This window comes from Myotis nattereri, assembly GCF_964212035.1.
Source record: "Myotis nattereri genome assembly, chromosome: 9".
Classification (NCBI taxonomy): domain Eukaryota; kingdom Metazoa; phylum Chordata; class Mammalia; order Chiroptera; family Vespertilionidae; genus Myotis; species Myotis nattereri.
This window is the reverse complement of record NC_138084.1, coordinates 19,968,827-19,985,104: the sequence shown is the minus strand read 5'-3', so window position 1 is coordinate 19,985,104 and position 16,278 is coordinate 19,968,827. Positions and strand designations below refer to the sequence as shown.

Sequence of the window (16,278 nt, the reverse complement as noted above, 5' to 3'; positions counted from 1 at the left end):
CTCGCAGTCCTGGCCCTCCATAGTTTCCCCGCCCTTCTGGGTCCATTGTAGTCACCCCGAGAAGCTGAGTCAGGACTGAGCTGGTGTGGGAGGAGCCAGGGGCCCCGTGATTTCCTGGCGGGAACAGATTGCACTGAGCGGGAACAGTGCTCCAGGCGACCAGAATTGCTTTGTGCGCCCTGTCACCGCTCCCCCGCCCCCGCCCTGTGTGCTTTGTGCCGGGTGGGCGATGCCTTCAGACACAGCGAGGTGGGCGGCTGCGGTGGGACGAGCATCCCGGGCCAGACCTGGGGCCGCTACGGAAAATCGCGTAGACTAGGTCCAGCTCCCGCGGGCGTCCATTCCCGCCCTGCGCTACACCACCTCCCATAGGTCAGAGTGGCCCCAAAGCAGAGAGCTGAGGTCTAGTGAGACTTGGGGACCCCCACTCTGCCTCCCACTTTCCCGCAGGCAAATGAGCCAACTTGTCGGAGGGGCTGATGCACAGCAGATGGTGCCCAGCAGGAGGAAGGGAGAGGCCAGCGCCGCACTCCCGGTGTCCAGGACGCGCCTTAATAGCGGGTCCTGATGGAGGACTCCAGAGCCAGGCATCTCCCAGCAGATAGTCAAACAGTGCTTTGCAAGGGGCTCAAGGAAGCATCTTAGTGTTTAAGAACCGGAAGAAGAGCAGATGCCTTCAGTATTGGGCGCCATGTTAGAACTTTTGGTTAAAGAGGGGGACAACGTAATTGGTAGGTGATGATGGTGACAACTCTAGTGTAACTTACAGAAAAATAGATGTTTTTGTGTGGGTGGGATGATGGGCAAAGCTTTTCCTAACTTGACCTAATGTAAAGAATACACTGAGAACTGCCATCACTGCTTTGATTCTGGGTGCTGGGTGGGGTTTGCAGAGAGCACACTTTCAGAGCCAAATTGTAAAAATAGTATGAAAAAAGTTAAGGAAAAAACTGATGGTAGCAACATGTATGTAAAGGTGGAGAGCAAATTATTGTCTGAGGGGACTTGCCGATTGTCTTTGTAGAATCTGTAGATATGAAAAAGTTAGGAAGGGCAAGAGGCGGTAGAGAAAGGTGCTGTGGAAATAGTCTGGCATCTCTGGGGAGAGAATGCACCCTGGGAATGAACATAACTTAAGGACCATCATTTCACTAAGCTCCTTGTAGGTGTGTTTCCCCATTAACTTGTTAGACACAGAACAAGAATCATTTCACCAGGGTGGTGTTTAGGGTGGCAAATACCAAATTCTTTGTACGTAAATAAGGAAGATGCATATTTTAACCGAGGCTTAAGATTGTTTCCATTTTGTTAAGCCAATGAGAAAGAACGTCAGTATTTATTTCAAGTCTACTATGTATTTTGCACATGCACACAATTCTCTAAATGTTTTTTAATCAAGAAAACCCAGTTATTATACTTTAAGAAAGCAGTCCCACATACTCTAAATTCTTGGGATATTTTCTTCTAATGGTCCATGGGTTCGTTCCATCTGATGATGTTGGAGTGAAGACTCTTGTTTATTATTTTTCTCTTGATCGAGGTTCTCATTTTTCTCTTCGGTTAACAATTTATGAAGGGCCTCATTTTTCTGTTTAACATCACAAAGAATTGATTTCATAGAATAGCCATATTCAATAAAGGCATACTCCTTCCCTTCACGTTCATAAAACTGCCCGAAGGAGTGTATAGCAACGACTTGGTGGGCTGCATTAAACACTGGGGAGCCAGAGGACCCACTTGAAAAACAAGTGTCATAACTAAGTGCATCACCTCGCCAAGCCACAGGTGGGAAACTTCTTGGGGTAAACATAGAGAAAGCACTGGGTCCTGGAGATCGAACATGGTCTAAGTTCCTCTTTATACGATCCATTAGAGTAATCACAGCACACTCATCTATTTCCTTTACGTTGCTTTCTGGGTGACCAATTAAATAAATGGAACCACTAGATGGCAAAGAGGAAATGTGTTTAAATAGGCCTGGAGGAAATACATTCCCATTTGCTCTTAGTTTTAAAATGGCATAATCCAGACCTTTATCAGACACTTCAAACCATGGCTCAAAGAAAAACCATTCTTCAGGAACAGGGTTGAATTTTTTATAAGTGAAAGTTACCTTTGCACATTTGCTTATTTTACCTGGCCAGTCACGTGGATCTGTGCCTTCTCCCACCATCAGGTGTACAACATGTCGACAGGTGAAAATGTAACCATTATTGAAGACAAAGCAAGTAGCATCGCCTTTGTTTTTATCATTGTCCCAACGGATGTACCCAACTGACTCACTACGTTGGGTACGAAGCTCATAGTCTGCAACTGTAGTAGAATTTTTAGTCGCTTTTGCGAAGTGCTTTTCATATATGTTGAATTGTTGAGCTGGTGACAATTTGTTTTTCCTCTGTTCTTCCCGAAAAAACTTTTTCATACGAAGTGCATATTTACTAAAATTTGGATATTGCTGAATTATAACTGTATTCAACATTTTGCAATTCTTTAGCCAGGGATCAGTTGTCTTCTCCTGGATATCCCACTTAATAACAGATTGCATACCCAGACGTGGCCTTTGCCAAACAAGTGAGATTTGTTTCCTGTATTTTCTTTTGGGATTATTCCGATAATGATCTATAATTTCGGAAATTGTCCGGCGTTTTTTATTTTCAATGTCATGGCCTAGACTTTGTGGGAGAAGTTTTTTTCGGCTGTATTCTACATCTTCAGTCTCTCCATCTGTCTCTGGTTTGGGTACCGGGACCTGAGATGGCATCAGATCCCGGGGACTGATTTCACCAGTGGCACTTTCATTCTTCTGCTCAATTTTCTTATGGGTACGTTTCTTGTCAGATGGCTTTTTAGGAATTTCCATTTCTAAGGTTTTCCCAGATACGTCCTCCACTTTGGACTGTTTTTCATAAACCTTCTTATGATTTTCTATGAGTTTCCACTTTAATTGGTCCAGGTCAGGCCGAAATCGACCATCCTTACACAGGGCTTCTTGGATAGTCTCACCCTTCAAGGCATAGACACAAAGTGTACTTGCCTTTTCATGAAATTCCCTGCTCTTAACAATAGTCTTAGTTTCCTTCCCAATAGCCAGAACATGAAAAAGAATGCATTCGGCGTCTTTGGAATTTTCATATGGGCGTAATAGCTGATCATTTTCCCCAGTGGAAGAAGTATCATTTTCTTTCTTGTTCTCCTTTCTTTTACTAAAAAATATTTTTAAATGAGAGCCTGTAGGGAGGCACTTGAGAGGCATTCCTAAATTTACACATCCTCTTATTGTTTTCTCTTCAGAAGCATTAATGTTCTTATTAAAATGCTTCTTCATTCTTTCACGGAAACTTTCATTAGCTGTCAGAGCTGAGTAGATACTGTCATTGAGTTTGCCAGATGCTGCATTTTCACTATGGTCTAATTTTCCGGATCTTTCAGCCCAACTAAAAGTGAAATTACGTCTTTCACTGACTCTACCATTTGGGTTCTGAGTTTTAAGAGATGTTTCATGCCCACTCACTTCGCATTTAAGTGCAATGGTGCTGCTGCATCCTCTGTTGTCAGATGGAGAGTGATCATCAGGTGTGCCAGCACACGTCTGCTCCGTGCTAGTACCCTTAAGAAAGAAAAGATGAAACTTTCTATCAGAATCACCCTAAAGAATAGTGTTTCATGTCCTTATAATTGGAAAAGTAATCGATAATATGATGGATAGTGAAGAGTGGAGAAAAATGTCAATCATTAGTCCATTGCCAGAGATAAACATTGTGTATTTTGTATTCTCCCCTAAGATTTAATATAAATCTTATGTTACTTAAATGATATTATTCTGTCTAAGAGTTGATTTTTCATTAAGCCATCCACCAGTGCTTTCACTTCTGTAGAAAACCTTTGGAAACACAATATGATATTTTCGTATACAATATTTTTTAATGCATTCCTCTTTGCTATATATATATTTAGAATGTTTTCAATGTTTCACTACTCTGATATGATAAACAGTTCTACACTTAAAACATTTCTGTCTGCCCATCTGATTATTTCCCCAGGCCAGATCCCTGGCAGTGGAAACACTGAGACTAAGCTTATAAATGTATTTCAGAACAACTCCACTGCCAGACTGCTTTCCAGAAAAGGCGCATCAACTCACCCCCATTGTCCAACAAGATTAGTGTGTGGCTTAATAATAATAATTTCAGTATTATCATTTTAAATGTTTGCCATTTTGAAGATGAAATGTCATCTAATTTGACTGTTTTTAAAATCTGCATTTGTTTAGTGACTGGTAAAGCTGGACATACTTAACACATCATTTGGACATTTGAACTTCATCTTTCAAAAATTCCCATTCAACATCTGTTGAGTTTCTATTGTGTATACGGTATAAACAGCACTAAAGAAATGTAATGCTCGATAAATCACAATATTGGCTAGATATACAGACAGGTATACATATTCAAATACAAATGAATATACATATTCATATACAAATAAATAAGCATTCTTCTCTCTGCACACGAAAATCACTTATGTCTGGCTCAGTTTAATATTAGCATTTTGCCCATTTTTAAATAAAAATGTGTGCTGGTCAAAAACTGGTCTCTGTTTGATTGCCTGGGTTTAATATCCTTGCTCTGAAGTCCATTGCTTTTGTGACTTTTGGAAAGTTGGCTTTCATTGTGGGTTTTTGTTGTTGTGGTTTTTTTTTTTTTTTTCATTTGTAAAGAAAGGATGGTGATAACATGTGCCTCAAAGAGTTGCATTTAATGTTAAATGAGATAATCCATAGGAATTGACAAGCATAATTCCAGGTACATAATAATTTGTCAGTAAATATGAGCTCTGTTACTATTTAGACTTGCCTATATTTCTAATATTAAGTGTCTATACTGTTGGTTAGCCAATCTGTCTAACAAGGCATTTTTTTGCATTGTTAATTCATACACTATCCTTTCATGCTATAGAAACACATACGTGGGTGATGTCCCCAAACATATTTGGAACAACACAAGCAGAGACCGTAATTGCCATTCTTTATGAGCAGTCCCCTCCAAGGACCTAATGTAGCACCATGGCTGTAGAACGCTGTTCCAGCCAAGGGGTGTAAAGTGCAGACATACCTGTGAAACTTCAGGTCTGGTACTCTGGTCATATTCAGTAGCACTGAGTGACGTGTTCTCTTCACGTTTCACGGGCTTCATGATGAGTGCCCAGAGAATCTAACACACTTCCACTACTGGCAAGATGAAGAGAGAGGAATGGGCTTATCCTCACACTTGAAAGGACTAAAACAACACAAGATATACAAAATGACAGCTTTCAAATACTGGGAAGCAGGCAGCTCAGAACCATGACCTCTGGTCCCTGAGAGTGGGAGTGAACTGAGGTACCCCACGGATGTCTAGCTCCTTGTCTGGGACAGTTTCCAGGCCACAACTCAGGGTGGGGAGCCTGGCTGTTTCCCAAATTGAGAAGACAAGCTGAGGGTCATGGGAGGCCTAGGTGTTTCAAGTTTGTGAGTCAGAGTGCTGGAGAGGAGAGCAGCAGGTATACAGACAGACAGATGGAGAGTCGGAGACCCTGCAGTGTGTTCCCCTAGAAATTTCAGCTAAGTCTCTGTCAGTGCACGGCAGTGATGAAACTGTTGGAAGCCAGGGGAGGAACTCCACAAAGGGAAAAGACAGAACAATTCTGAGGCACCGACAGGGCTGAGAATAGTTTCTGTGCCCAAAGGTCACACTAGAAAACTTTATAATTCATGAGCTACTGAGGAAGAGTACTCAGAAAGCTGCTGCCTCCACAGCTGGACAGAACCAGCCCTTCTGCAAAAGGCTGCTATGGTGCCACCTGACAAACTTGAAAAGCACGATTTGCAAGAATACAACTGTTTCCAAGGACAGTAACTGTGTGTGAGAACAAAGCTGGAAAGCATTGACAGGACTACAAGCATCTCTAGCACTCCCCCCAACCCCCACCGCAAAAAAAATGAAAGTAACCAAGCTTGCTTACCAATCAAAATTATCAGGTGTAAAAAGAAGCAGAAAAATATTGCCAATAACGTGGAGAACGATCAATGAACAGAAAGAGACCCAGAAGTGACACCTGTGGCAGACTGGTAGACAAGAACATTAAAGCAGGTATTACCTCGGATTTCTGGCCAAATGGAGTGACAGGGACCGAATTTACTCTCCTTTCTGAAAACAAAACAGGACAAAATGGGCAAAATATATGAAACTCTGATTGGCAAGGAACTGGACACCATGCAGTTAGGGGCAGTCACAAGTGAAGTGCACCCTATGGTTACTAGGGGTGACTGACTGCCTGGAGACATTCCAGGCCAGGCTGCGAGGAGGGACCACAGGCAGAGCAGGTTGGAATTCCTGTTCTGAGGAGACAGAGCTGACAGACCCAGGTGGTCTCTGTTCACAGGACACAGAGAGTTAAGTGCAGAGGGCTCCCCTCATGTGTTCAGCTGAGAAGGCACAGGGCAGCAATGGTGGAAACTGCCTGAGGATAGGAAAGAACCCCTCTCCCCCAACAACAACAACAAATACAATTAGATGGTATTTTCCACAAAACCCCTCTCTATACACCACCTGGGAATCTCAGTTTCCTCATTTGTAAATTAAGGAGCTTGGCGCAGATTAAACTTTGTGCCTGTTAACTCCCTGCTGTGGACCTGTGACAAAGGAAGGTAGGGGATCCCAACCCCAAGATCACCAGGCAGCACTTCTGAAGTACTGTTCTGCAATTTGCACTTTTAACATACACCCCACCCCACCCCAGCAGGTCTGTGGAAACAGCTGCCTGGACTGTCTCAAGTGACTTTCCAGGAGTAAAACTATTGACCTTGAAGGCAGGGAGCTAGAAGGGGGTTTCTACAATGGGCCACTGCCCATCTGGAAAATGCCTTCGTGTCAATCACTCCTTAAGAACTCCAGTCCCCCTCAAATGCAAAATAACCACTCACAGAAGCAGAGATCTGCCCCCAAAGTGCTGGTGACCGCTGCACTGGGAGTCCCAGAAGCTGCAGGGGTGGCGCTCAGCGGGCTGTCAAAAGAATCTCTGCCAGGCAGCCTTCAAGTGGAAAAGCCCGCGCAATAGATGGCAGGTAGCGGGCACCCAGTGGCTTGGCGGAGAGGACCCTAGGGCTGGCAAGTGGCAGGGCGGGGTCCAGGGACACGCCCGCGCAGCCGCCCTAGGGATCGGGAGGACCCCGCGGCGGCCCGCCCATCCACTCGCTCCCACTCTAGGTCCACCGCCAGCTTCCGTTTTCCGGACAATCTTTGAGCAATTGTGCCCCTCCATCCCCTCCCCACCCCTCCGAGTCCGCTGTTGCGGCTTGAGGAGCTGAGCCAGCGCGGGGAGGGTGTGGGAGGAGCCGGGGCCCTGAGCTTTCCCGGGGCTGTGATTGCCTGGCAATGGCAAGGGGCTGAACAGCGCGCCCAGCGACTTGAGCTGCGGGGCAAACGGCCCACCAGCGCCGCCCCAGGGCGCTTCAGGCACTGCACTGCGAGGTGGGCGGCTGCGGTGGAACTAGCATCCCGGGCCACACCGGGTGGCCGCTGCGGAAAATCGCCCAGACCCCACAGAGGCAGCGGTCTGGATCCCGGGGGCGTCTGTCCATGCCCTGCGCTCCACCAGCTTCCAGGGACCCAAAGGCCCCGAAGCCGGCAGCAAGCAGCCCGCTCCTGCGGTGGGGTCAGTGCGACTTGGCCACGGCCACTCCGCCCTAAAGGCAGGGAAGAATCACCCACCGCCACCACCAGCAACAACAACAAAGTTGGAGGGTGTCTCTCAGCAAACTCTCTCCCTACAACCCCCTGGGCATCTCAGTTTCCTCATTTGTAAATTAAGGAGCTTGGCTCAGGTTACACTTCGTGCCCATGAACTACCCCCTGTGAACTTGTGACAAAGGAAGGTAGGGGATCCCACCCCCAAGATCTCCATGCAGTACTTGTGCAGTCAGTTCTGCAATTTGCACTTTCAACAACCTCCCTCCCTCTCCGCCTCCCCCCCACCCCAGCTGCGCAGGGATCCCGGTTGGAACAGCTGCCTGGACTGTGTCCTAATGACTTTCCAGGTGTAAAACTCTTGGCCTTTGAAGGTGGAGAGCCGGCAGCAGGTGCCCACCATGGGGAGCTACCTATCCCTCTCTCCTTCTACCCCCCAAACCTCCATGCCAATCACTCCTAATAATAACTCCAGGTCCCACTCAGATGCAGAAGAACCACTCACAGCGGAGAATCCACTCCAATTCTGCTGGTGATCGCGGCACTAGGAGTTGGTGATGAAGCTCGGCGGGCTGTGCGGGAATGTCTGCTGCTTGGCAGGAAGTGAGAAAGCCCATGCTCCAGACCGGGCGGGGCTTCTGGCCAATAGACTGCCAGGTTGCCTGGAGAAAGGGCGGGAGGCAAGGCAGGGTCCCGGGACATGCCCGGGCAGCCCCTAGGGACCCGAAGATCACACTGCGTCCCACTCATCCACTTGTTGGGCACAAACTATGAGCAATCGTGCCCTCCTTCCCTTCCCTGCCGCTCTGGGTCCACTGTCGTCGCGGGGCGGGTGTGAGAGGAGCCGGGGGACCAACGATTTCAGGGACCCTGATTGCACAGCCGCGCGGCTTCCAGGAGCAGGAACAGTGCTCCAGGGACCAGAGTTGCGGGGCGAACAGCCCGTGGAAGCCGCTCCGGGTGCTTTCTGCGCAGTGGTCGGTGCCCTTCAGATGCTGCGTGGTGGGCGGCGGCCTTGAGACGAGCATCCCCAGCCAGATCCGGGGGCCGCTGAAGAAAATCGCCCAGACTCTACAGAGGCAACGGTCCAGATCCCATGGGGCGTCTGTTCATTTGTGCCTTGCGCTTCACCAGCTCCCAGGGACCAATGGCCCCCAAGCAGGCACCAAACAGCCCGCTTCTGTGGTGGGGTCTGGTGGGACTCAGGCCCTCCCACTCCACTTCCCCACTTCCCTGCAGGCGAAAGAGTCAACTTGTCGGAGGGGCTGATGCACAGCAGACGGTGCCCAGCAGGAGGAAGGGAGGGGCCAGCACCGCACTCCTGGTGTCCAGGACGTGCCTTACTAGAGGGTCCTCATGGAGGACTCCACAGTCAGGCATCTCCCAGCAGATGATCAGAGAGTGCTTTGCAAGGGGCTTGAGGAAACATCTTACCCTTTAAGAACCGGAATAAGAGCCAGATGCCTTCAATATTGGGTGCTATGTTAGAACAGTTGGTCAAAGAGGAGAATATTTTGGGTAGGCAATGATGGTGACAATTCTTTTCAACTTGCAGAGAAATAGATGTTTATTTGAAAGCTGATGGTGTTGGTGGAATAATCGGGGAAGCTTCCCCTAATTTGACCTGAAGTAACATAGACACCGAGAACTGCCATCACTGTTTTGATTCTGGGTGCTGGGTGGGATTTGCAGAGAGTGCATGTTAAGAACATAATTGTAAATGTAGTATGAAAAAGGTTAGAAAAAATAAGAAAAATGGAGTTTTATAAATTCCAATTCTTCTTTAAATCATCTGAAAGTGGTACAGGTGACTGGTACCAACAGGGATACAGAGGTGGAGGACAAATTATTGTATGAGGGGACTTCTGGTTGTCTCTCTCTCCCTCTCTCTGAATCTGTAGATGTTAAAATGTTAGGAGGAGCTAGAGGTGGTAGAGAATGGTGCTGTGGAAATTGTCTGACATCTCTGGGGACAGAATTTGCCCAGGAATGGTTTGTTTATGGATGTGGTGTTCCAGAAATGAGAGAAAAAGATGGATCTCAACAAGTACTGTGCTTTCGACTTGAGCAACTAAAAGATAAAGTCTCTTAGCTAATATGGGCAAATCTGAGGGAGGGGCTGCTGTGTGTGCTAGGAATGGTGTGTGTGTGTGTGTGTGTGTGTGTGCAAGCATGCACACATGAGTGAGTATATCAATAATTCTGCTTTCGAAGTGTTGACTTCCATGGGTTCATGAAGCAGTCTCTATCCAAAAGCACTGGCTTGTTCCCTGACTTGGCCAGGCCTGGCTTTATTTTTTTCCCCATTTTTAAAAACACTTTTATTGATTTCAGAGAGGAAGAGAGAGAGATAGAAACATCAATGATGAAAGAGAATCATTGTTCGGCCGCCTCTTGCACGCCCCTTACTGGAGATCGAGCCTGCAAACCAACCACGTGCTCTTGACTGGAATCAAACCCGGGACCCTTCAGTCCACAGGCTGACGCTCTATCCACTGAGCCAAACCAGCTAGGGCCAGGCCTGGCTTTAGTATTTGATGCATTCCCACATCTTCCAACAATGTGAGTGTTCTTTACCAGTGTATGGGGCTGGTAAAGACCACACTGAACAGTAAATTTACTTTTACACAGCAGTAAATTTGCCTCACCTTCTGCCACTTGGCCAAAAGAATTTTTATCACATTTATAATGAAATGCAAACTACTTGCCATATACAACCAACAAGGTGCCTAATTTCAAGGGAATGTGCAATCGAGGCCTTTTCAGGGTGAACACTGTGTCCCTAGGGGTGTTGAATAATTTCAACAGCATCACATCAACAGCAGCTGAAGGTGAGGTTTCCTTGGTGGCTCTTCAGACTCCTCAAGCCCTGCCTGTTCTGCCACTACTGCCAAGTTGCTATGGGTTTACGTCAAAGCTCTCAGAGCACAGCCACAGCACCTGCTCTACTCTGTACCTACAGGTCCAGACCCAGCCTGCTCCAGGCAGTTGGTTTCTTTTTGAGGGTCAGCTTTACACTTAACCCAGAAATGGAAGATGGCTGCTTCAAATGGCATCTTGATAATTATTCCAAGCAACAGTGACTAGTAATGAAGAGCTATTAGGTAGGCTCAAGGAGCCAGGAAACTCTGGGATTAGCAGAAAGGGTGTGCTGGTTGGTATGTCATTACAGATGGACAAAAGTGTTCTAGTACAGCGGTTCTCAACCTGTGGGTCGCCAACCTGTGGGTCGCGACCCCTTTGGGGGTCGAACGACCCTTTCACAGGGGTCGCCTAAGACCATCGGAAAACACGTATATAATTACATATTGTTTTTGTGATTAATCACTATGCTTTAATTATGTTCAATTTGTAACAATGAAAATACATCCTGCATATCAGATATTTACATTATGATTCATAACAGCAGCAAAATTACAGTTATGAAGTAGCAACGAAAATAATTTTATGGTTGGGGGTCACCACAACATGAGGAACTATATTAAAGGGTCGTGGCATTAGGAAGTTTGAGAACCAATGGTCTAGTAAGAGCTAAAAATATACACGTCACCCAAGAAACAGAGGATCTTGGAGGTGAGGCAGTCTTTTTCTTTGTGTTCTGCTGAGATATCGCTCTGTGAACTTGTTTTCCTTTTAAAAATTTTCACTTTACCTCAAATATAGTTCTCAGTTAATGGCCAACATCATTATCATCAGGAGCCCAAGCTTCTCTCTCTCTCGCTCTCTTGGTTTTTCTTCCCTCCCATGTTCAGTCCCTCTCTCTTCTTGACCCTCCTGGGCTTTCACTGTTAAGTGTTGACTAGGCATCCCTCCGCTTCCTTCCTCATCTTCCAGTTGGAGTGGATTAGCATCTTTTGTTCTACATGTCAAAAGTAGAATTATTGGTAACACATACGTTATGCAACAGCCTTGGAAGATGGTCTGTTCTTCTCCCATGAGTTCAGAGAGGTCACCTCACTTGGGCTTAGAAGTTGCCCCTCTTTGAGAGAGGACTGGAGTGGGGACTCTAAACTTCCAGCAACCAACTTAGGGGCAGCCAAACCAAGAGGCCTAGAGATCAAACCCTCTCCCGGAGTCCGCTCTCCTGTTGACTCCTTTTTCCAAAGTGCCCAATTTTATCAAGGACTTCCTGGAGGGAAACAGGATAGTGTGCCTATGGCCACAGGACTATTTGGGGTAGCTGGCAGGGGTGTCTGGGAGGAGTTTGACCTTAGAGTCTCTCAGCTTATTAGGTCCCTGCAGGGAGACCTTGGGCAAGTTCTCTCCCTTCTTGGGGTCTCCCTTCCCTATTTGTAAATTAAGGAAGTCTGTCTCTTTGTTCTTCCCTATTCAATTTTGTTCAAACTTATTACTTGGGTAGTTTTTTTTTTTGTTTGTTTTTTTTTTAAAGATAGGTTCTGGGAATTAACCCTTATACATTTAAGTTCAATAGGTCTGGGGTGAGGCCCCGTAATATGCACCTTTTATTTTTATTTACTTAATTAATTTTTTTTGCCTAATCCTTCCCCAAGGATATTTTTCCATTGATCTTTTAGAGAGAGTGGAAGAGAGAGGGAAAGACAGAAACATTGATGTGAAAGAAACACATTGATTGATTGCCTCCTGCAGGGCATGGCCCAGGGAGGAACCTGCAACCAAGGTATGTACCCTTGACCAGAATTGAACCTGGGACTCTTTGGTCCACAGGCTGTCACTCTCTCCACTGGGCCATACTGGCTAGGGCTAATCTGCATCTTTTAATAAGCAGAGGCATCAACAGACCTGCCTGAGAAACAGACCAGTGCTTTGCAGAGCTGGCGAGGCACCAGCATCCTCTAGCCAGATGTTAGAATGCAGTCTTAGGCTCCTTTTGCAGACACTCTGATTCAGAGGGGCTAGGGTCGGCAAACTGCGCTCGCAAGCCACATGCGGCTCTTTGGCCCCTTGAGTGTGGCTCTTCCTAAGCCTTAGGAGTACCCTAATTAAGTTAATAGCAATGTACCTACCTATATAGTTTCAGCTTAAAAAATTTGGTTCTCAAAAGAAATTTCAATCGTTGTACTGTTGATATTTGGCTCTGTTGACTAATGAGTTTGCCGACCACTGGGCTAGACTATGTCCCAGTAATTTGCATTTCTCAAGAGATGATGGCAATGATGCTGGTGACCATCCTTAATGCCAGTTGTTAATTTCATTGGTCAAAAACTACTCTAAGTACATTACAAATATTAATTCATTTTATCTTCATAACAATCATAGGAGGCAGCTACAGTTATCCCCATTTCAAAGGAAACTATGATCATAGAGAGGTCAAGCAATTGGCCTCGAGACACACAGCTATTAGCAGAGCCAGGATTAAACCCAAGCAGCCAGACATGGTGACATTGCTTTCTCCTCTATTATTCCAATCAGCCTCCACCACCCCAGCCTACTTCTTGGCTCTGCTCCCTTGTAGCCCCGCTCCCCGCTGCCCCCATCCATTCCTCTGTGACACCCTTCCCGCCTCCCCCCCTTCCACGCCCCCCATCGCCTTGGCTCTCTAATGTGCACCTTCAAGGACCACTCTGGCACTTGCAAATAGAGCCCTTAAGAACCACGCCCAGCCCTAGGCCAGCAGCTTTCCCTGGGGCCAGAAGCTTCTTCAGGAAAGATGGAGTTCTGCCTCTAGTCTGCTGATGGCGACAGAGGATAAGCCTGATGGAATCGGACAATACAAGGAGGCGGGGAAAAGGGACATGAGGATTGACATTCATAATGGCCAATGGCAGCACGGTGTCGGTTTGCCCACTCTGATTCTTTGGTGCCCAAAGGCTTCCCACAACTTTAGGGTAATGCATTTGTGGCGTGGAATGGAAAGGTGGGAATGGGAGATGCTGCGTCATGTGCTCCCTGAAGGTGCACATGTTATTCCAAAGTCGCTCTAGCTTATGTTAACTCAACCTCCCCCCCCCCCACCCCCCACCTCCATTTATCCTCCTCTCAGTTAAGGCCCAACTCAACTGTCTCTGGCACAACTTGTGTGTTTGCCAACCTGTGTCCTTGGAGTTTTTGTAAAGGCCAGCCTGGTATTTGTAATTTCCAGTGCTGCGTGGGAGGGGGCATGAAGAGACTAGAGGAAGATTACTGGTGAGACTGTCCACCAAATGCCAATTCATAGGATTGTCTCATTTCATCCACTTTCTATTTCACTCATTTCCTGTTTCACAGATTAGGAAACAAGGTAACTAAACTTCCCAAGAGCAGTCCTTGGGTGATTTTGACTCACGTCAGCCGCCACAGTCCTAAGACTTTTATTGTGTCTATCCATTCAGCTATTCATTATGAGGGACCAATCTGTAAGGCATGGGTCTAGCTGCTATAAAAAACACAAAAGAATAGGTTTTTGCTGTAAAGTAGAGGAGATAAAAAAGATATGCACACAGAATATTCATACCTATTTTCCCCTAGATAATATGATGGGGTCTGAAGATACAGACATGGATAAAAATCTACCCTTCCCTTTCTAAAAATCATGCTTTAGGCAACAGTAATCTCTGGACTTTTCATTTCCCACCCCTATAATTTTTGATAAATTGAGCATTCACCCTGTTTATCCTTATTTAAAAATATTTTTTTTCATTCAGAATTAATATATTAAATGTCAGACACACTTCATTTCTTATTTTTCAGAATAAAATGTAAATGGAGTTTCAAGTATTTTCTTCATTTGCCCCAGTGATCATCTTGGGCACTTCCTGGAGAGCTTCCTCAGTTTGGGACCCTCCACCACAAGAATGAGGCTGACTCTACCTTCTTTATTCAGATCTCTGTTAAATAACAGGTTTACAGCAAGGCCTTCCCTGACAACTTTTTTTCTTTTTTTAATCCTCACCTGAGGATATTTTTCCATTAATTCTTAGAGAGAGTGGAAGAGAGAGGGAAAGACAGAACGGAATATTGATGTGAGATTAACACATTGATTGGTTGCCTCCTGCACTCCCCCTGACCAGTGCCTGGGCAGGGAGGAGCCTACAACAGAGGTACATGCCCTTGACCAGAATCAAACCTGGGACCTTTCAGTCTGTAGGCTGACTCTCTATCCACTGAGCCAAACCAGCCAGGGCCCTGACAACTTTCTATAACATATTACCTTCTTCCTCTCTGTTATCTTTTGGCCCCTTATCCTAATTTATTTTTTATACCCTATTTCAATGTATAGCAAATGTGATAATTGGTTTCATTTTTGCCTTCTAGTATCAGAATGTGAGCTTCAAGAGGGGCAGGAGGAGTCCTCAAGATTGGTGTATGTGAGAGGAAAGCAAGAAAGCCAAAAGGTTTGGGGATGGAGGGGAAAGCTTTGCCTAGCACCTCCCAACATCCCCTGAGGCTGGGCTGGGAACAAAAGCAAGACAAGTCATGTTTCTCCTGGTTCCTACATTCTTGCAATCATCAGAGCCTTCCCTCTACCTGCCTTATCTGCATTCTCTTCCTCTTCTCTCTGACTTTTAGTGAGGAATAGCACATTTCCGGTCCCCACCACCACAGGTAGAAAAGAGAAAGTTTTGATATGCAAAGACCTTCAGTGAGACACAGTTATAGTTCAGAGAAGGAAGTTGTCTCTCCCAGCATCTTCTCACCTTAGGCATTTGTAGAGTTGTAGAAAGTGCTCTGGGCCAGAAGCCAGAAGACCTAATCTCCATACCTGTGTTTGCCTTCAAAGAAAGGAATGAATGGAATAGTTAAACACCCTGTTCCCACACCATCCAATTCCCTTCCCATACACAGGAGCCATGGAAACTACGCATTGACCCTGAACTAAACTTCTTGTCCAAACTGTGTCCTGAACTAATAATAAATGATGAATCTTGCCTACTTACAAGTTTGTGTGCACTGTAAGGAGAACATCCTGGTAAACCTAAACAGAGAAGTTATTTTTGATACGATTGATACTGTAATATAGAGATTGTGCATTATATGATTTATAAACCATTGGCCATTGCACTGAGGATGGGAACCAGTTACTCACTCCTAAAGAGCTAGCTTGACCAGCAGGGAGTAAAGTTGAGTGTGCAGACATTCACTCGCTTCTCTAAATGGAGGTGGTGCACACCCATGCCAATCTCACACCCAGCAGCCAACTGTACTCCTTGCTGTGGCCTGAAGCTCTGAAGCATTTTTTCATGTCTATTGGCTAAGGAAGGATCTTTAAATAGAAGTGACTCACTGCAAGGGGAATTGTATGATATTGAAAGAAAACAGCCAGGGTTTGGGCTCCGAGGGACCATGGCAGAGGAGCAGAGGCATTTGGCTCATCCACCACACTCACTCTTCTGTCTGTGAAGAGGGCAAAGAATGAATCTTTTGAAAAGATGTCATCTTATTGGGATGCAGGGGGAAGCAGAGGGAGAATAGCTGGTACTTTATTTCATGTAATAGTAGAAAGATTTGAGTTCAACTCTGAGCGTTGGAAAATTTTTATTGATTTACTAACAAGTTAATAAGAGAATATGATAGGTAAGTAAATTTATAAGATTTTTAGTGGAGGGAATATCCCTTTTTGAAGCATTAAGCTTTGAATGGACAAAGTATACTTTTC

The 16,278-nt window shown here is 45.8% G+C and overlaps 1 protein-coding gene across 1 annotated transcript; it reads right to left on the bottom strand.

Annotated features, from left to right (window-relative positions):
• Nucleotides 1-1,316: 1,316 nt before the first annotated feature.
• Nucleotides 1,317-6,331, bottom strand: FAM111B (FAM111 trypsin like peptidase B). Its single transcript, XM_081099933.1, has 3 exons — nucleotides 6,136-6,331; nucleotides 5,112-5,276; nucleotides 1,317-3,607 (listed from the first exon to the last, which is right to left on the bottom strand). The coding sequence occupies exons 2-3, from the start codon at nucleotides 5,190-5,192 to the stop codon at nucleotides 1,442-1,444; spliced, it is 2,247 nt and encodes a 748-aa protein (XP_080956059.1). The 5' UTR covers nucleotides 5,193-5,276; nucleotides 6,136-6,331; the 3' UTR covers nucleotides 1,317-1,441.
• Nucleotides 6,332-16,278: the final 9,947 nt, after the last annotated feature.